General features: G+C 38.7%; 1 protein-coding gene across 1 annotated transcript in view; it reads right to left on the reverse strand.

Annotated features, from left to right (window-relative positions):
- Window positions 1–21431, reverse strand: part of HPSE (heparanase) — a 41643-nt gene continuing 20212 nt past the window's right edge. The window contains exons 4-12 of the mRNA XM_011941800.1: window positions 18664–18837; window positions 16942–17110; window positions 16251–16298; window positions 15621–15714; window positions 15064–15170; window positions 12105–12219; window positions 7916–8034; window positions 6742–6888; window positions 1–189 (exon numbers count right to left, since the gene is read on the reverse strand). Coding sequence (XP_011797190.1) covers window positions 30–189; window positions 6742–6888; window positions 7916–8034; window positions 12105–12219; window positions 15064–15170; window positions 15621–15714; window positions 16251–16298; window positions 16942–17110; window positions 18664–18837 — 1133 coding nt within the window. The 3' untranslated portion in view covers window positions 1–29. The remainder of the gene's footprint in view (window positions 190–6741; window positions 6889–7915; window positions 8035–12104; window positions 12220–15063; window positions 15171–15620; window positions 15715–16250; window positions 16299–16941; window positions 17111–18663; window positions 18838–21431) is intronic.

Below are 21431 nucleotides of genomic sequence, written 5' to 3' on the forward strand. Positions count from 1 at the left end.
TTCAGTGTCAGGACTAGTATGTTTTATTTTCAGATGCAAGCAGCAACTTTGGCATTTCTTATCACAAAAAAACTATATGAGAAAGCTGGCAAGCCCAGTGAACTTCCTGGCCGGAGAGGTTTTTCCATTAAAGGTGGCAAGGTTTGATCATCCACCATCTTTAGAGTTTGACCATTGAGTTGGACAGATCTGCAAAGGAGAAAGATACACCGAGTTAACCAAGTGGTGCAAGCCCCACCTATGCCCCTACAAAAGTCATGAAATCTTTATTAGACCAAATAAACTTTTTTTTGTGTGTGTGTGGCAGCCAATATTATATAACTTGTATTTCAACACTGTATCAGTTAGGCATTTGACTAAATAATCTTTAAGCTACAATGGCAGAGTTGAGTAGTTATGATAGAGACCATATGGACCCCAAAGCCAGAAATACTTACTGTCTGGCCCATTACAGAAAATGGAACACACACAATCTATACTAGGCAATATGATGGCGGTACAAAAAGGATAAACATGACACACTTTCTGGAATGGTGGCTATTTTATTTAATGGCCAATAATTGAAACTATTTCCATATAAAGCAAATAGATATATAGAATTGAATGCAGTTTCTATGAATTTAGCATAAATGGTAGCCAATGAAATTTCTCACTTGCAACTATGCCCATAAACTGTCTAACTCCCCTCTCCCTGCAGGAGGTAATGCATTCATTTTCTTACTGTTATTAAGAAATTTTGGTAGAATGCTGTGGTGAACCAAAAACAATTTGGCTAAACTACAGAACATGTTATATTTCCTATGTATTTCACTATTGGAATTCAAATTAAAAACTGTTGAATGTTTTTAAAAATTAAGGAAAAGTGTTATTTCTTATACATACTATTTAACTCAAATTAACGCATATTCACAGAAGCAAATAAATATGGGCAAGAGCTTATGAAGAAAAGTTTTAGTCAGCTGTAGATCTATTGATATTTTCATAATTCTAAATAAGATGCTTATATCCCTTTTTCTCAAATATGTTTTATATTGTGAACCAAGTTAGCACTCTTTCTTGAAAACTTGTAAGATTAGGCTGAGCACGGTGTCTCACACCTGTAATCCCAGCACTTTGGGAGGCTGAGGCAGGCAGATTGCTTGAGGCCAGGAGTTCAAGATCAGCCTGGCCAACGTGGCAAAACTCCATCTCTACCCAAAAATACAAAAATTAGCTGGGCATGGTGGTGGGTGGTGTGCGCATGTAGTCCCAGCTACTCAGGAGGCTGAGCCATGAGAATCGTTTGAACCCGGGAGGCGGAGGTCGCAGTGAGCTGAGATTGCACCACTGCACTCCAGCCTGGGCGGTAGAGTGAGATTCTGTTTCAAAAAAAAAAAAAAACAACAACAAAAAAGAAACAGAGAATGTATAAGATTAGTTACTGTCAGAGTTATATTTATATCATTTATGTAATACATATAATGTATGTAGAACATTTACAAGGGTGTCCTTTATATAGTAAACACTATAAAAGTATTATCTATCATCATTATTATTACTCAGATAAATATACAAAAAGTAACCTAAGTCACCATAACCATTTTAAACATTTTGATGTATATCCATTCTTTCATCTATTTTTTATGTACATGCATACAGTCATATGCCACATAAGGATGTTTTGGTCCACCACGGACCGCATATATGAACGTGGTCCCATCAAATTATAAAATTATAATTCCTATTGCCTAGCAATATCATAGCCATTGTAATATTGTAGCACAACACATTAGTTTTCTATGTTTAGATATGTTTAGATGCACAACTGCTTAACCCAGTGGTAACTTGTATATTCACTACAGTAGCATGCTTTACAGGTTTGTAGCCTAGGAGCCACAGGGTAGTCATATAGCCTGGATGCATAGTAGGCTAGAACGTCTAGGTTTGTGTAAGTTCACTCTATGATGTTCACACAAGGATGAAATCACCTATCGACACATTTCTCAGAAGGTATCCCCATCATTAAGCAACACATCACTGTACATACCTTTTTTTTTTTTTCTTACTTAAGTATGGGTATACTGTATTTTCTTAAAACTTGATTCTTCCCCCTGCCCCAGCACATCCTTTTTCTCACATCATTAAACATTCATCCACTACCTAATTTTAATGTCTGCACAGGATTCCATGGTGTGAGTATATTATTTACTTCATTCTCTAATGTTAGATATTTTTCCATGTAGCATTATTACATTTTTTTTTTTCACTTAAAAAAATCTCTCACACCCTGTCCTCATTAAGCATCAGTGAGCAGAAAAACTGGTTTCCATTTTGACCTAATGAGATGCTCAGTCCTGGGTTCTGTAACTTAAGACATATCAATAGCCTGTGCATGATTGTGGCAGAGGCTAGCATGCCTGCATTGCAGTTGTACTCAGTCTATATGAGTTGGTTTTGTTTAAAAGCTTGTATCACCTCAATTTTTAGATGGGGAGAAGGAAGAAATGCCATGACCATCATCAGGAAACCACAAACAAAAATAGGTCTTGAAAATATCTCCAACTGACAGTGTTAAGAGCCTGTTCTGCATGAAATTAAGAACCTTGCAAGAGTACACACAAAAGTTTTAGATACGCTTTTGGAGAGGATATTTTGCTACAAAGTTTAAAGGTCATTGTGAATTAATCCTGCTGTGGATAAGACGAGGTAGATGGGCAAGATATTATACCATTAGGCTATATTGTTTAATCAGCTGTACATTTATCTAAAAGATGCTACACATATATCAAGGGTAAGCTTAATGTATGCTGATTATTTTCACATCAGGCTGGGCAATGAGGATGGGGTTCAATTTGGGTATAGTGTCTTATTTTATATTCTGAAGTCAATAACATGATGACAAAGAAATAGAAGATGTTTGTCAAATTTCAGATGAAATGAAGCTGGAAGGAATTAGCAAGCAACAGATTCGGCAGAAGTGGGGATGCTGGGCAAAATTTATGAGATAAATATAAAATACTGCCTTTATGTTAAAAATATGTTCATTCAGCCCAGATGAGGTGGGTCATGCCTGTAATCCCAGCACTTTGGGAGGCTAAGGCAGCAGGATTGCATGAGTCCAGGAGTGCAAGACCAGCTTGGGCAATATAGTGAGACCTCGTCTCTATTTAAAAAAAAAAAAGTTCATTTAAATATTTATTAAATACTTACTATGCATGACTCTAATAATTTTTAGGGCTGGGTGCAGTTATTCATGCCTGTAATCCCAGCACTTTGGGAGGCTAAGGCAGCAGGATTGCATGAGTCCAGGAGTGCAAGACCAGCTTGGGCAATATAGTGAGACCTCGTCTCTATTTAAAAAAAAAAAAGTTCATTTAAATATTTATTAAATACTTACTATGCATGACTCTAATAATTTTTAGGGCTGGGTGCAGTTATTCATGCCTGTAATCCCAGCACTTTGGGAGGCTAAGGCAGCAGGATTGCATGAGTCCAGGAGTGCAAGACCAGCTTGGGCAATATAGTGAGACCTCGTCTCTATTTAAAAAAAAAAAAGTTCATTTAAATATTTATTAAATACTTACTATGCATGACTCTAATAATTTTTAGGGCTGGGTGCAGTTATTCATGCCTGTAATCCCAGCACTTTGGGAGGCTAAGGCAGCAGGATTGCATGAGTCCAGGAGTGCAAGACCAGCTTGGGCAATATAGTGAGACCTCGTCTCTATTTAAAAAAAAAAAAGTTCATTTAAATATTTATTAAATACTTACTATGCATGACTCTAATAATTTTTAGGGCTGGGTGCAGTTATTCATGCCTGTAATCCCAGCACTTTGGGAGGCTAAGGCAGCAGGATTGCATGAGTCCAGGAGTGCAAGACCAGCTTGGGCAATATAGTGAGACCTCGTCTCTATTTAAAAAAAAAAAAGTTCATTTAAATATTTATTAAATACTTACTATGCATGACTCTAATAATTTTTAGGGCTGGGTGCAGTTATTCATGCCTGTAATCCCAGCACTTTGGGAGGCTAAGGCAGCAGGATTGCATGAGTCCAGGAGTGCAAGACCAGCTTGGGCAATATAGTGAGACCTCGTCTCTATTTAAAAAAAAAAAAGTTCATTTAAATATTTATTAAATACTTACTATGCATGACTCTAATAATTTTTAGGGCTGGGTGCAGTTATTCATGCCTGTAATCCCAGCACTTTGGGAGGCCGAGAAAGATCACTTAAGCTTAGGAGTTTGAGACCAGCCTGGGCAACAGAGCGAGACTCCGCCTCAAAAAAAAAAAAAAAAAAAGAATACTAAATACAACAAAAAGAAGAGTCATTGGAGAAATTGGTCATAGTTAGCCTAAAGTGAAGACAATCCAATTTTCCTTCAAACATTTGGGAATTATTCCAGAGAAAATGAGGTATTCAGCATTGCTCCAAATTAGGGGTGGCAAACTCAAATGACACAAAGGCCAAGAAAGTGATAGGTGCAAGAACAGTAGGACAGGTGTAAGATAATAGGGTCAGGTAGAGATTGCAGAGAGCTGCAAAGCTGAATGACCTGTCTAAAGTATACAATCCCCATTCAACTCCAGCTAGTTGGGAAAACAAGCCCAGAGTTGCCATAGTATCCATTTTTAAAGAAAAGCTGGAGATTCAGATATTTTAATAGCTGTCAATTTTTTGATGCTGACAATTAACTAAAAACAAAACACAAAGTGCATGACAACCTCCCCTACCAGAAAAAGGGGAGGGGGGAATCCTCCAAACTAACTTGTCTACAAGAATGAGGTATAGTTTCCAACCTCTCCTCTAGAGCACAGAACTAAGAGCAGCAAGCGAAGGCACCAAAAGGCTCACTTTATCCTTGCCCGAGAGAGTAGTCACACTGAAGGGCTTTCCATGGGTAGTTGGACTAAAATGATCTCTTATGACGCTTCCAACTCTACAACTGTTATTCAGTTACTTCAGAAAATGATTTTTTATCAGCAGCAAACACAAATATGCTAAAAAAAAAAAAAATTTCAAAAAGGGTCAGAACCTAAATTGGAAAAAGTATCTGTTACCCAAAAATGCATTATTTACAACAAGGGGAAGAAAAGATTTAAACAGTAGGAAAATGGTTAACTAAACCATAGTAGTATTTTATAAAACATACAGCCCATTAAAAATGTCTACAAAGGGGCAAGGAAATGGTGGCTCACGCCTGTAATCCCAGCACTGTGGGAGGCCAAGGCAGGTGGATCACCTGAGGCCAGGAGTTCAAGACCAGCCTGGCCCACATGGTGAAACCTCATCTCTACTAAAAATACAAAAATTAGCCAGGCGTGGTGATGCACGCCTGTAATCCGAGGTACTAAGGATCCTGGCTGAGGTGGGAGAATCGCTTGAACCTGGGAGGCGGAGGTTGCAGTGAGCCAAGATCACACCATTGCATTCTAGCCTGGGTGACAGTGAGACTCTGTCTCAAAAAAAAAAAAAAGAAAAAAAGAAAAAAATGTCTACAGAGGCTATGTTGGAAAAGCTCTTGGGAAGACTTCCGGATCTCTCCCCCAACCCTGCCTTTTTCCTATTACATGTTATATGATTATAGTTATAGTAAAATAAAGCATAGAAGGGAAAAAAATAAAAGAGCAGTACCCAGTGTTAATAATGTTTGTCTGTGGGGGATAGGACTTTGAAGAAAGCATGCTTACTGTACTGCCTCAAGTTCTGAGGCTAATAGTCCTGGAACACATCACTTATGTAGCATTTGCAAAGATGGGAGGCGATGGTGAGAATTGTGTAAACTCTTAATATTTATTTATTTATTTTTGAGACAGGGTCTCACTCTGTCACCCAGCCTGGGTGACAGAGGCACCATCACAGCTCACTGCAGCCATGAGCCCCTGGGCTCAAGCAATCCTCCCACCTCAGCTTCCCAAGTAGCTGGGACTACAGGCACGTGCCACCATGCCTGGCTAATTTTGGTATTTTTTTGTAGAGAGAGTTTCACCATATTGCCCAGGCTGGTCTCGAACTCCTGGGCTGAAGCGATCTGCCCGCCTCAGCTTCCCAAAGTGTTGGGATTACAGGCATGAGCCACTGCTCCAAGCCTGTAAACTCTTTTTATATTCCAATGTGAGAGTAGTCATGAGAAAGGAACTCCTTCCAACATACATTGAACAGAAACCTCAAAATATTTATCTGTCTAAATCTTCAAGACTCATCGTCATTTTTGGCACTCCATTGAATACAGGCTTTTATAAGATGTAGTCAATAATTGGTTTTTGAAACCAAAATGTATGAGAATCTACTTAAGAAGTACACTGTAGCTATTCTTTTTCTTACTCTAACCAATAAAAATTAATGCTATAAAAGAATCACACTGATCTCACATGGTATGATATTTTATACCAACCCACATACCTTTAACAGCAATTATATACAGGTATATTTTGCTTCAGTGAATGTGTTACCAAGAATTCTGTCTTTTTAGAGTAAATAATTTAAATGCATTGAGTGGATCTTGATATGTCAAGTTATTTTGAAATGCAAACTTATTCTCTAAGGTAACTGCTAGTTTGTGTTCACATCCTTTTGCTTTAGACTCTCAGGGTGAGTTATACTCATATTAGTAAGTATTCATACATAAATTTCCTGAATATGAAGAATTATTAGAACTTGAAATAGTTGACTTTGTCTTTTGCTGCCTGTCCAAACTCTCTGTTCTGATAAACACCAATACAGTTATTGAAAGTTTGGAATGAATAAGGAAAATTACTTACTTGGAAAGTAATCCATGAGGTCCCAAAGGTCTTAGAAGGTATTTATCCACTTGCTTGTCAAAAAAAGGATAGGGTAACCGCAAGTACTTGGTGACATTATGGAGGTTTATGGCATATAGAGTTAAATCTCCTTCTTTATACGTTGGACTAAAAGCAAAGAGGTTAACTCAATAAAAATATTTATCTAATTTAAGCAATTAAAAACTCAATTACAAATGCGATCCTAAGTATTAGTATCCATAATGACAATCCATAATGCATCCTAAGTATTAGGATCCATAATGACAGTGGGTGCTCTTAGTATCCTTCTTTTATGATCATATTAGACCACTAGTGTGGTCCTATTTTGAAAACATGATTAAAAACATTGCCCTTCATGCTACCAATGTCTGGGCTAGAGCACGCTGAGATCCTCACAGTTCTGCCAGCTGGGTTGCTAGGAAGCCAGCCCGACTATCCATTTACAGACATAGGAAGGTAAAAGGCAAATTTTATGGGTTCAAGTGAATTCACATTATAAACAATAAAACAGGGGCTTTTCCTAGCCTTATAAAAAGACTGAAACAAATAAGAACATTAAATCTACTGACGTTTCTTATGAATTTATCCATTCAAACCATTCCCCTTGCTACTTCCCACTGGGGTCCTCACTATCTACAGAGTTCCCAGTCACCAATAATCGGAAATGGTAGATGGTCTTTTTTGGCTAGAAGTAGTATTTCAGTATCGTCTTATCAGGAATGATAGATTGAAACCTATCTAGAGAATATTCCTGAGATTTAGGAACATTTTTTGCTACCTAAAGCAAGAGTATGAGGCTACAAAAATCTCTATATCTTCTCAACTCCAGAAACTGCGGTCACAACTTTTGAAAATAATATTGTTGTTATTATTGTTCTCCTCTTCAAGAATCACTTGAACCTGGGAGGCAGAGGTTGCAGTGAGCTGACATTGCACTACTGCACTCCAGCCTGGGTGACAAAAAACAAAAACAATAAAAGTATCATTTTTCTTTTAAAAATAAAATAAAATAAAATCGTTGTATAAAACTTTACTAAACTGCAACCACCTACACTTATGCAATGTATAGATACATGCAACAGGGTGTTTGAGTAAAGTTACGTGCTTACCCACTAAAACTTGATGATTGGTAAAGGGTGTGTCTCATACTTACTTGTCAGTGTTTGTGCAATGAAGGTATACTCGAAGGTTCCTTCTCTTTGGGCCTTTCACACTTGCCATTAACACCTTGGTGCCCACCAATTTCTTGAACAGAAGAGATAGCCAATAATCCTAGTTGTGGTGGTTGGGGAGAAAGAGAGACAAAAATAGATCTTTACTTACTTCCTTATTTAAGAAAACCAGTGGCAAGCAAATAGTCATCCTACAAACAGTATCACTGTTATCCTGGGGGCATTTAAATAGGATTCATCTTTTTTTTCCTCACATGTGACCACCATGAAGCTGACAGCAGTATCTTGCTTGCTGCTGTTTAGCACTGGAGGACACAATTCAAAAGGCCATATCCTCTAGGGCATATCTGTCAAGAATGATCAGAGTTTAAGTATCCTTGGTTATCATTCATCTGAGAATTCAAAGCAACGCTCAAAGCCAAACTTTTAGACACACACACACACATACACACACGTACACAGTCACGAAGACAAATTTTTAAAGTAAAACTTTTGTCTAAGAGACAAATAATTTCATTTAGGCCAGGCACAGTGGCCAAAGTGTAATTCCAGAATTTTGGGAGGCTGAAGTGGGTAGATTGCTTGAACCCAGGAGTTCAAGACCAGTCTGGGAAACATGATGAAACCCCTTCTCTACAAAAAAATACAAAAAATTAGCCAAGTATGGTGGTGTGCACCTGTAGTTCCAGGTACTCAGGAGGCTGAGGTGGGAAGATCACCTGAGCCCAGGAGGTCGAGGCTGCAGTAAGCCATGATTGCGCCACTGCACTCCAGCCTGGGAAATGAAATGAGACACTGTCTCAAAATAAAAGAAAAAAAATTTCATTTAAAACCTTATTCCCCCCACCCCAATGAAGTAATGGATTAGGCAATGGTCATCACTAGCTATCAAGATCAAAACCAGACACAACCAGACATTATGTGCTTCCAGAAGCATATAATAAAGCATTCTTGCAACATACAAACAAAAAAACAACCTGAATAAACTCAAGCTTCTAGGTATAACTACTAGTTTACAGGAAACATAGGGGACAGAGGAACATGCTAAATGATATCACACGAATAAATTTAGCAAACTCCAGAATGTAGGAAATACTATAGAACAAATTACCTGTTTTTTCACATTAATAAATTACAAGAGATGAAAGAAAGAGAGGAAGAACTTAAAGATGAACAAACTTAAGAGACAAATCAACCAAATGCAATGTATGAACCTTGTTTGGATTCTGATTTGAATAAACTATCAACAATATTTTAGACAATAAGGAAAATGTAAGACACTGATAAAATATTTGGTGATACTAAGGAATTATTGTTAATATTTAAAGTATGATAAAAGTAGTGTGTTTTTACAAAAATGATGCATACTAAAATATATATATATATATGTATATTTTGAGACAAGGTCTCACTCTGTCGACCAGGCTGGAGTGCAGTGGTGTGAACGCAGCTCACTGCAGCCTCAACCTCCTGGGCTCAAGTGATCCTCCTGCCTCAGCCTCTCATGTAGCTGGGACCACAGGCGTGTGCCACCATGCCCAGATAACTTTTTGATTTTTCATAGAGACGAGGGGGTCTCACTTTGTTGCCAAAGCTGGTCTGGAACTCCTGGGCTCAAGTGATCCTCCTGCCTCGGCTTCCCAAAATGTTGGGATTACAGGTGTGAACCACCACACCTAGCACATACTGAAATATTTATAGATAAAGTAATATATCTGAAATTTGCTTCAAAGTAATCTAATAGGTAGGAGGTGAAAAGTGGGAAGGATTATGGATCAAACAAGATCAAAGTATGCAGGAGGAAAATATAATTTTCCTTCTACTGTTAGTTCTTAGTTGGGATGGATCTCTGTAACAAGACAGAAAACAGGAGAAAAACAAACATAAGTGTATTAACGTGTATTTTATATATACATGTCTATATAAATAGAGAAATATATGTATATATATTTTATATATATACGTGTGTGTGTGTGTGTGTGTGTGCGTGTGTGTGTGTGTGTGTATACAGAAAATACCCAGGGAACAAGTAATTTTCAAAAAGGTGGCTTAGAACTCCAGCTTATATAGCATCTTTAACAAAGAACAATACATTTTTGGACAAGAGACATGACAAAGGAAAAGGATTTTGAGTCTCTAGGGGTGACAAGTTGTGGGAAGGAAAATAAATGAGTATGTAATATAGTTTCTTCTAGTGCCATCTTTAGACTGATAAGGGTCTGAAGTTATCTTCAGTGATGAACTCTTGTTTTTCCTGGTAGAAAGGGAAGGAGGGGGACTTTTAAATTTTATGTCCTGCTTTTAGGCAAATGGAGGAGAACACAGAACTTTTCTTCTATGTGTTTCTTCCCAGTTGCCTTCAGCTCAAAATAATCCTTATGCCAAAGTGGCATATTTTGGGGTGGCATATTCTAGTCTCCTAAAATGGGTTCATATACTTTCCTCTGTATTTTGTATATGATTAAAATTTTCTATAGTAAAAGTTTTTCTTAAAAAACCACGGATCGGTGGCAGGCACAATGGTTCATGCGTGTAATCCCAACACTGGGAGGCTGAGGTGGGAGGATCACTTGAGCCCAGGAGTTCAAGACCAGCCTGCGCAATACAGTGAGACCTTGTCTCAATTTTAAAAATAATAAATAAATAAATACATAAATCACTATTCAACATATACCCCAACTTTCCTTCTTGAAAGTAAAAGGAAAGTAGACTTAACAAGACAAATGGCTTTTGTTTCTCTGCTTAAATTCCACTTTTTCACTGGAGACAAGAGTGGAATCAATGTTTTCAAAGGAGACATACGCATAGGTCAGTGACTGGTAGGGTAGAAAGTATGCGGGCCTCAGAGGCAGGATTTGAATGGGAGTTTTAAGAGTAACATAGGACTACAGTGTGGCTTCCTGTGAATCATGTAACCTCTTCTTAATTTGAACTTCCTTATCTAAAAAATGGATCCAAGATACCTGCCTTGCCACCTCACAGGACTGTCATGCAAATAAAATAAATTCACAGACATGTAGAGTGAATTTAAGCCTAATCCCCTTGGAACTACAAGTGTCAAGGGTACCATTTACTCTTGCACCTTTTTCTAGCTGATTGAGAACCTTGAAGGAGAAGCATATTTAGTGCATATACAAAGAGTTTGCAAGGCAAAGGTTTATGTCTGGGCCCTGGGAAAATTTGGATGAGATAAAAAGGTGAGGAGTAGATATTGAACGTTTGTCTAGTGAAATTACTATGCTTAGTTTAACTCTATAGATGACAGAATATACTTGGGGAAAGATAAATTCCATTTTTGCAGGGTCACTTTTCTAAGAATTTTCTAAACAAGGATGAGTAATATGTTCCACAAGCTTGGGTCACTATAGATAAAAAGCAATTTTGTTGGGAAGTCTATCCACAAACCACAAAAGCCTAGCTTATATTTTCACATAGGCTCTTTGCAAAATTTCTTAGCTTTCCTACAACCTTCAAATAATTATTTTAGGAATTATTCTTAGAAAATAGATATCTGCAAATGACATTTTAGACTATAAAAATCAAGGTCATGCTTCTCAGGGCTACATCTGTATTATCCCTGACATATATTTAGACATACAGATCTTCCACGAGGCTTTTTGGGAAGAAACATTTCCTGATTTAGCACCAGATGCGGTTGGAGGAAGGATTAGACATGAGACTTTATTCATAAATATCTTGAAGATTATTAACAAAATAGTAAATTCTTAGCATGAGATTTTTAAGCAAATACATGGTACTGGCTCATTTTAAGGTTAAATAAATCACAATTTCATAACACAAAAAATGTTTTGAAGCTTTGCATTACTGTAGGCAATTATAACTTTGATTTACTTTGTAAAATATTTAAAAATCTAACTTGTTTTATCTTATATAATGAGTCATAAAATTTCAAATTATCCCCTTTTAAACAAAATCCACACTATACCGCAAATGGCTTACATTTAAAAAGTTATTCCTAGCTCTTGATTTCTTCTCTTCAAACACACAAAAAAATATTAGATTGGTTGATATCTAAGGCTCCTTCTAATTCATCATCTCATGATTTGGCTAGTTACTGAGAGGATTGACTATTCACAGGAGGTTAACACCAGGCGTCCTGAGTTGACTTTAATCTGCTCTACTAGAATTAGGAAAATAATGGTCACTTACAGGTAAAGGATCGAAGTTTTCATCCACTAAATGGTAGTTTCCGGCTCCAAAGAATACTTGCCTCATCACCACTTCTATTCCCATTCGGGCTGACAGGCCCAATTTATCCAGCCACCTGGGACAGAGCGAGACCAAGCTTTCTTCAGGTTTGGAAACAAAATTGCTCAATTCTAATTGCACACCATCTTGATTTTATTTATTTATTTATTTATTTATTTATTTATTTAGAGACAGGGTCTCACTCTGTTGCCCAGGCTGGAGTGCAGTGGCATGATCATAGCTCTCTGCAACCTCAAACTCCTGGGCTCCAGTGATCCTCCCGTCTCAGCCTCCCAAGTAGCTGAGACTGAAACCGCCTTTGCAGAAATTATAACTGAGGAAATTCTGACAGTGAAAGAGATCAGACCTAATTGACTCCATCTTGCTTCTAACCTTTCAGCTGTCCTTGTTCATTCCTGGGTGTAGGCTGAACTAACTTTGGGAAGAAATTCAGTTCATGGTTTGACTCTGAAACAAAATTGATAACAGCCCTTTTCTGAAAAGACCCCCTTCTTGCCTGGGGACCAGTCTACCTTTGCAGTACTAACAAATTAGTTACAACATTAGAGTTACGGTTTAGGGGTAATGCAGCCTCTGGCTCCAAGTGTGAACCTCCCCAAATTGTTCCTGGGGATAACATCACTGTTGTAAAACGTAAGATCAGCACTTGAAATATCTTGCAGACCCTGAACTGGATGGATCAGTTGAGACCACCCAGACCGGTAATCTGGCCCAACCAGTTCTGCCATCCCATCCAGGAACAGAAGACAGCAAGAAAACCTCACTTCCACTCCCTATGATTCTATCGTCAACCTGACCAATCAGCACTCTCTACTTCCTAAGCCCCTACCCACCAAATTATCCTTAAAAACTCTGATCCTCAAATGTTCGGGGAGACTGATTTGAGTAGTAATAAAACTCTGGTCTCCTGCATAGCTGGCTCTGCATAAATTACTCTTTCTCCATTGCAATTCCCGTCTTGATAATCGGCTCTATCTAGACAGCAGGCAAGGTGAATCCGTTGGGCGGTTACAGGACCACAGGTGTGTGCCACCATGTCCGGTTCTGATTTATTCATCTTTGAGGGAGGAATTAACAGGAAGCCAGAGAAGTGTCATCAATTATAAATAAGTCATTTAAATGAAATGGCGACTGCATGCAGCAGCAGCAGCAGCAGCAGCAGAATCCCTCCCTTTACATCTTTCCATACGATAACAAATCCGAGAAGACTATTACCATGCTAGAGGTATCCCTTTCAGGGTGAGACAACATCCACAAAGCAAAGTAGACAAATTCCCACCCCTATGGACAATTCCTGGTCCTATGAGGTCCCTGCACAAACAATGTGTGAGGGCTGAAGAAAAAGTTGCAGTCAGCAAGGGTAAAATGTAAAATAAGCAGAATTGCACCTAAGCTATTATGGGCACCTCTTTCCACTTCTCCTTCTCCATCCCCCTCTCCCCGACACCCCAGATCTTTAGTTAATGGCAAAACAAACATCTCCATTCTTTATTCCTCATGCTTCCATGGGCATAAAGGATTTGCGGTTTATTCTAGGCTTATAAGAATGAGGATGAGAGAAAAAAGAATGAAGATGGGAGAGAAAACAGAAACAAATCTCGATTTCTTTTTTTTTTTTTGAAACAGAATCTCGCTCTGTCTCCCAGGCTGGAGTGCAGTGGCACAATCTCGGCTCACCGAGTTCACACCATTCTCCTGCCTCAGCCCTCTGAGTAGCTGGGACTACAGGCGCACGCCGCCATGCCCGGCTAATTTTTTGTATTTTTAGTAGAGACGGGGTTTCACCATGTTAGCCAGAATGGTCTTGAACTCCTGACCTTGTGATCCACCCGCCTCAACCTCCCAAAGTGCTGGGATTACAGACATGAGCCACCTCGCCCAGCAGAGAAACAAATCTCAATGTGAGGATGTAGCACTACAGATTAAAAGCACTAACAGAGTTACTAAATGTAACTAAACCAGTATTTTAAAGCAATCAAGTTTGTCGTGTTGGATAATGAGATGATTTAATAAATCTTTAAATTCAATGATAGTCCCTCTGGTGGGACCTCATACTTTAGGCTCTAAACTTCTTGGGAATCTATGAATTATAGCTACATACACTAAGTATCCTCCTGAGAGACAAAGCTGTAATATGCTCTAACTTGCATTTTTTTTTAAGAGACAGGGTGTGGCCAGGCGTGGTGGCTCATGTCTGTAATCCCAGCACTTTGGAAGGCTGAGGTGGGCAGATCACTTGAGCTCAGGGGTTTCGGACCAGCCTGGACAACATGGCAAAACCCCGTTTCTACTAAAAATATAAAAATTAGCCTAGTGCGGTGATAATTCTGTAGTCCCAGCTACTCAGGATGCTGAGGCAGGAGAATCGCTTGGACCCGGGAGGCAGAGGTTGCAGTGAGGTGAGATCGTGACACTGTCCTCCAACCTGGGTGACGGAGGGGGAAAAAAAAAAAAAAGACGGGGTCTCACTCTGTTGCCCAGGCTAGAGCGCAGTGGCACCATCATAACTCACTGCAACTTCAAACTCCTGGGCTCAAGCAGTCCTCCCACCTTGGCCTCCCAAAGTGTTGGGATTACAGGGAAATACCATATCCGGCTATATGCATTATTTTACAATGTACTTCTTTAGAGGAAGGACTACTTGACATATTTATGGGCCATAATTAAAGGACAAAATTTCTAAAACAATTCATCCTTATAGTGATTAATTTAGGACACTTGTCAAAGATGTCTATCAAGCTTTAGTAAATCATTTTCTTGCAAAATCTGGCATGAATTTTGGGGCTCAGTCACTGAAACTGTCTTTGATCTGCTTTTTGGCTGGGGAGCTATTTCAGCGGAATAGAAGGTTGGAGAAGAGCTGCAATCTGAGCCCCAAGGCCAGCACTGCTTCACTCACATAAAGCCAGCTGCAAAGGTGTCAGACAGCAAGGGTGCTCCGCCTCCATATGCAGAGCTTGTTTCTCCTAACCAGACCTTCTTGCCAGGCCTGGTGCTCTCAACCACCTATAGAACAGAAAAGTATCCATGGTAATTGCAAAAAAGCTGACCTGTGGCTTCAACTGTGGTGTTGAAGATTAACAACATTCAAAACTTTGTATTCCTAGACCCACCCATCCTATATGGTTATAAAATATGTTCACAGTCATTTAGGTCTTGGGAAATTTTGTTTTATTGAAATAGTAGGCTGTGGAAGGAATATGAAGTGAACCAACCCATTCTTATCATCTATGAGAGTTAATTCTACTAAAGGCTATTGGAAATATTTCAAATTTCTAATCACACACATGGGGTAAGACCCAATGCTAAGGGGGAAACTAACAGTGGATAAGTCATAATGCTTATTTTCTAAAATTAGAAAAACATGTAAATATACATACCTATAGAATTTAGAACTAGCTAGACTATAAAATAAGGATTCTGGTTTTACATTAAAAATTTTAAAAAGACTATTACCTGGAAAACTTTTTGCACAGACGAAATAAAAATGTCCAATACATCAGGGTTTAGAAAATCTTCTTCGGTAGCAGTTCGTCCATTCAAATAGTAGCTAAATTATACAGAAAATATTCAGAAAAAAATAACAAATTTTATTTTCTGCTTTTAAGCTAATTGCTGACCTTATTCTTCTTCTTACCTCTCCCACTCGCCTGTTACTAAAAAAGGTAGAAGTTCTACTAGGGAAAGACCAAGATGGAAGGGGGTTATGAGGTGGAATCCATTCTATGCAAGTAACTAGAAATCAGTTACTCTGTCTTGAAAAAACACAGTGGCAAGTACATGTACTCCTGGATTACTGGTTCTTTGGCAAGCAATTGGTGTTAGCTACTTATATGTTCCATGGGTTAACTGGCACTGTTCTTCTGTATAAAGTGATCTTTATAGAAATTACTACATTATTTAAAATAACTTTAAATTTTTGTTTTATTAATATTAAAATTGGAGCACAGTGCTACTTGAGACACTGTTTGTTTCTTATTTGAACTGCAGTCAATTGGCAGTTAAATGGAACTAACTTTTTGAATACTACATAATAACTAAAGCTAGCCTTACTTTCCTAGTATTAAGAATAGGAGACATACTTACTGATGCCATGTAACTGAATCAATCACTTCTCCACCAGCCTTCAGGAAGCTAGAAAAAAAAATTTTAGTATCACTCAGTCATCATATGATAATATATATATATGCACAATATACACATGAGAGTTTTATTCCCTAGAAATGGGCTGGTTACTGCTTTAGGATCAGGTAAACACAAACCTCCTAATTTTGATAGCATATTTTATCATAGGTGCCATTTGCCTCAGATCCCTTGATATTCTGAACCCGTCAAAATTTCCTCTTTTGGTAAATCATGTATTCAGGCGGCAAATTGTTTAATAACATGTGGACTATTGAGGATTGTCTATCAGATTTTTTTTTTTTTAAGAAAAGTGGTGGCTGGGTGTGGTGGCTCATGCCTGTAATCCTGGCACTCTGGGAGGCTGAGGTGGGAGGATAGCTTGAGCACAGAAATTCAAGAGACCAGCCTGGGCAACATAGGGAGACCCCATCTCTGCCAAAAAAATTTTTTAAAGTAGCCAGGTGTAGTGGTGTGCACCTGTAATCCCAGCTATTTGTGGGGCTGAGATGGGAGGATTGCTTGAGCCTGGGAGGTCGAAGTTGCAGCGAGCCATGATTGTACCACTGCACTCCAGTCTGGGTGACAGAGCAAGACTCTGTCTCAAAAGAAAAAAGAAGAAAAGTAAAGTGATTCTGCATTCTCTAGTTCCTACCTCTTCAGCATCTCAGCAGTCTTTCTTCGAGGCTGACCAACATCAGGACCATAGAGTTTTGCATTTTTGAAGGTTGACTTTCTTAGAAGTTTATGCAATTGAATAAAATCTTCTCCTAACTGCGACCCATTGATGAAAATATCAGCCTTCTTAAGGAAACTGTTAGGTTCTGAAAGATAGCAATTCTCAAAATATATATCAAGAAATGTTGTATTAAAAAGCAAACATACAGCAGTATATAAAAGCAACAAAACATTTTCCAAATTACAAAAACTTGTAATTCAAAGTCAAGAAAAGCAAAACCAGGTCTGGCGTTACGGCTCATGCCTGTAATCCCAGTATTTTGGGAGGCTGAGATGGGAGGATCCCCTGAGGCCAGGAGTTTGAGACCAGTCTGGGTAACACAGTAAAAAATCCTGTTCCATGGAAGGAAAAAAAATTAGCTGGATGTGGTGGTGCACCCTGTAGATCCAGCTTGGGAGGCTGAGGGAGAGGATCACTTGAGCCCAGAAGGTCGAGGCCTTAGTGAGCCATGATCATGCAACTGTACTCCAGCCTGAGTTACAGAGCAAGGCTCTGTCTCAAAAAATAAAATAAATAAGTAAAGTAAAACTCATAGTTATAAATAAGATACTCCAGAAAAACAAAACAAAAATTTTAACTGCATAACAGAGATATGAGGGGCTATTAAACAATTTGAAGTTAATAATGAGGGTAATAAACCAATGGATATAGATATCTGGGAACTAGCCTGTATTCCATATCTAATAACTTCATTTACTTTAGAAAAAAAAGGTTTGAGACAGGGCACAGTGGCTAATGCCTATAATCCCAGCACTTTAGGAGGCCGAGGCAGGAGGATTACTTGAGGCCAGGAGATTGAGACCAGCCTGGGCAACACAACCAGACAAAAGAAAAAAAAAATTGGCTAGGCATAGTGTAGTCCTAGCTAATCAGGGACTGAGGTGTGAGAGACTGCATGAGCCCAGGAGTTGGAGATTACAGTGAGCTATGAACACGCCACTGCACTCCAGTCTGGGTAACAGAGCCAGATCTTGTCTGGAAAAAAAAAAAAGTTTGAGCAGGAAGACATGTGCTCACCCTATTACTACATTTCATCTCCCATTTAATCCTCATTTCCATTGGTTGATATGTGGAAAAAGCACTCTATGTTTTGAATAAATGTGGTGAATCATGAAGACTTATAGTTAAAATTTACAAGTTCTTTACAAAAAAAGAGTGAAGACAATCAGGAGCTTGACCCACTGGCATTATATATGGATTCTATATATGGCAGGTTATAGACCACTGGGTCCAGAGATGAAGGTTGCAATGGGGTTACTGAGATTAACTGACACGTTTGAGGAAAGAAGCGATGGATAAAACAAACTGCTGACTTCCCAGTTTTGCTGAGTCCAGTCTGCCAAGCAAAATAGGGTTAAGTGATTCTGAAAATCTCAAGGGAATTTAGGAGCTGGGAAGGTTGCTGACTCCAACTGGTTCTCACCTCAAATGTAACATAAACTGGGATTGGCAATAATAGGTTCTGGAATAGATACAGTAGGAGTTTTCTGCCATATGCACTTCCAAAAGTTGCATTGTTGAGCACTTGCAAGAATGTGCCCAGGCAGAAGTATATTTGCTAATATTAAAAAGAGTGTCATGAGAAATAATGCTAGTGGGGAATCTCCTTATTAATGAATTGTTCCCTGGGATACTTACCATTGCCTAGTTCCCAAGACATGTTATACCTCTTGAAAGAGCAGTAGTCCAGGAGCAACTGAGCATTAGAACTGTTCCACTGCAAATCTGCTGTTCTTAATAATGCATTTAGGCCAAAGATCAAGTCCAGTCCTGAGCAATTTGCAAAAGTATACAGCATATCTACAGAGCTTCCTAAAAGAAAAATGTCACAATTTAATGGTTAGATTGGCACCATGATGAAGAAGGCCTCCAGATGTGCTTTTCGTAATGAATACCTATTTCTGTTGTTAAACTGAAGAAATTCTAATTCTAACAAATGATTATAATTATGTTTATGAGACAACAAAATTGGACAAATTAAAAAAAATCAATCTCACTTCATTTGCTCCAGCTGTTGAATGAAATACCATGGAAGATACCAGAAGCTCTGGTCTGACACTTAGGTTTTGTTCAAGTGATATCAGGAGAATTGGGGAAGCCATAATTCATAGCTCAGTGCTCCACATGCATGGCCAGACTGTCATTAGTTAGCATAAACCCCACTCTTCATAATCTAAATATCTCTAGTCACAAGTTAAAAAATATTTTAATAATTTTCATGATATTTAAAACAATTTTTTAAATCCCTGTATATGATTTATTAATTTAAAGTGAATCAAATTTTACATTAAAAAATTGGCCTAGAGTTATAGGACTGTGGTTTCCAAACTCTGTGCAAGGCAAGTTGGGGAGCACCAGTGAATGCATGGGTACAGCTACAGGATTTAGCAACTAAAAGTGCAGGGCACCTAAACTTGAACTTCAGATAAGCAATACATAATTTTTAGTGTATGTCCTATGTAATCGTTAAGAAATACTTAACACAGGGGCCAGGTACAGTGGCTCATGCCTGTCATCCTAGCACTTTGGGAGGCCAAGGCGGGTGGATCACTTGAGCCCAGGAGTTCAAGACCAGCCTGGGCAACATGGCAAAACTACATCTCTACAAAAAGCACAAAAATTAGCAGGGCATGATGGTAAGCACCTGTAGTCCCAGCTAGCTACTTGGGAGGCTGAGGTGGGAGGATCACCTGAGCCCAGGGAGGTCAAGGCTGCAGTGAGCCATGATCATGCCATTGCACTCTAGCCTGGGCAACAGAATGAGACCTTGTCTCAAAATTAAAAAAAAAAAAAAAAAAAAAAGAAAGAAAGAAAAGAAAAATAATTAAAATGAAAAGAATTATTTATCTGAAATTCAACTCTAACCAGGCAATACTATTCACAGAGGCACTGTAGGCTCTTTTAAGTTTGCAAGGGGGAAGCATCAACATCTATTGGACAACACAAGACCTATTACTATTAGGTTGTGTAGACCTTACAATTTAATAATCAAAACACAGGTATTTTTTGTGGCCTAGGCGTGCTGTAAAAAAATTTTCTGTGATATTAAGGTACCATAAGTTTGGGAACTTCTGTACTCTGCTTTTTAAACCATTAGCTGTTCTATTATCACATTTCGAGAGTGGCAACAATATAATTTTAAGTGTTGTCTTTATATTGATTATCATATGCATAATACATCCTTCCAATTTTCATGTATATCTACAGTCGTTTGTTAAAGTGTAATTCATTCCTGAACTTTTGTAGTTAAAAAAAAAAAAAAGACCTCTATCTATCTGGCAAACTTACACCCTTTCTCCTTAAAAGTGGCTTTGTTTTTGTTTTGTTTTTAAGTCTTTGGCCTGAATAACATAGTATAATATTAAATATTAACTATTTAGACTGGGCACGATGGCTCACGCCTGTAATCCCAGCACTTTGAGAGGCTGAGGCAGGTGGATCACCTGAGGTCAAGAGTTCGAGACCAGCCTGCCCAATACGGTGAAACCCCATTTCTACTAAAAATACAAAAATTATCTGGGTGTGGTGGCATGCACCTATAGTCCCAGCTACTTGGGAGGCTGAGACAGAATTGCTCGAACTCGGGAGGCAGAGGTTGCAGTGAGCTGAGACACGCCACTGCACTGTAGCCTGGGTGATGAAGCAAGACTCCGTCTCAAAAAAAAAAAAAAATTAACTATTTAATATTAGCTATAAAGACCACTAGGCAGAAACAACTCTTGCAAGCTGCTTTAGGTGTTTTGATATTTGCTGTGTCACCCACTTCCATAAACTGCTGCCTACCATCAAGGAATGACAGACATTTGGGTTTGAAAAGCTCCCTAGAGTCCTTTGACCCAGAATTCTACTGAATCTTAGAGCCACAGTTTCGGGCAGTATGGAGGCTTTGGGATCACCAGCCTGTGCTTAACTTCCACCCTCATTTTTCTAGGGGGAAACTGAGATCCAAACAAGGCAAGTCTTTGCCCAATATCACACAGCCATTTGGTGGCAGTACCATTACTGGAGCTTGTTACAAGGGGTGAGTGACCTGCTTTAGTTACATATTATAGGCTTTTATATTTCAAAATCATGTTGTAGAAAGTGCCCTGGATCAAGAATCATAAGACTTGAGCTCCAGGCATAGCTCTCCCACTTACAGACTATAATATGATCGCGGGTAATATCTTTACCCGACAGGAACCTCAGCTATGATCTACAGTCCTGGGACAAGCACCATCACATGCCTACCTGTAAAACCAAGGTTGAAATGAGACATATGAAAACTGTAAATCACAAAAAACCCTTACAGTTAAATAGCACTTTGTACTAGCCCGGTACAAAGATTATAGCATTTTCAAAAAACCTGGAATGCTGGCCGGGCGCGGTGGCTCAAGCCTGTAATCCCAGCACTTTGGGAGGCCGAG

This window comes from Colobus angolensis, unplaced genomic scaffold, assembly GCF_000951035.1.
Source record: "Colobus angolensis palliatus isolate OR3802 unplaced genomic scaffold, Cang.pa_1.0 Scaffold200, whole genome shotgun sequence".
Taxonomy (NCBI): Eukaryota; Metazoa; Chordata; class Mammalia; order Primates; family Cercopithecidae; genus Colobus; species Colobus angolensis.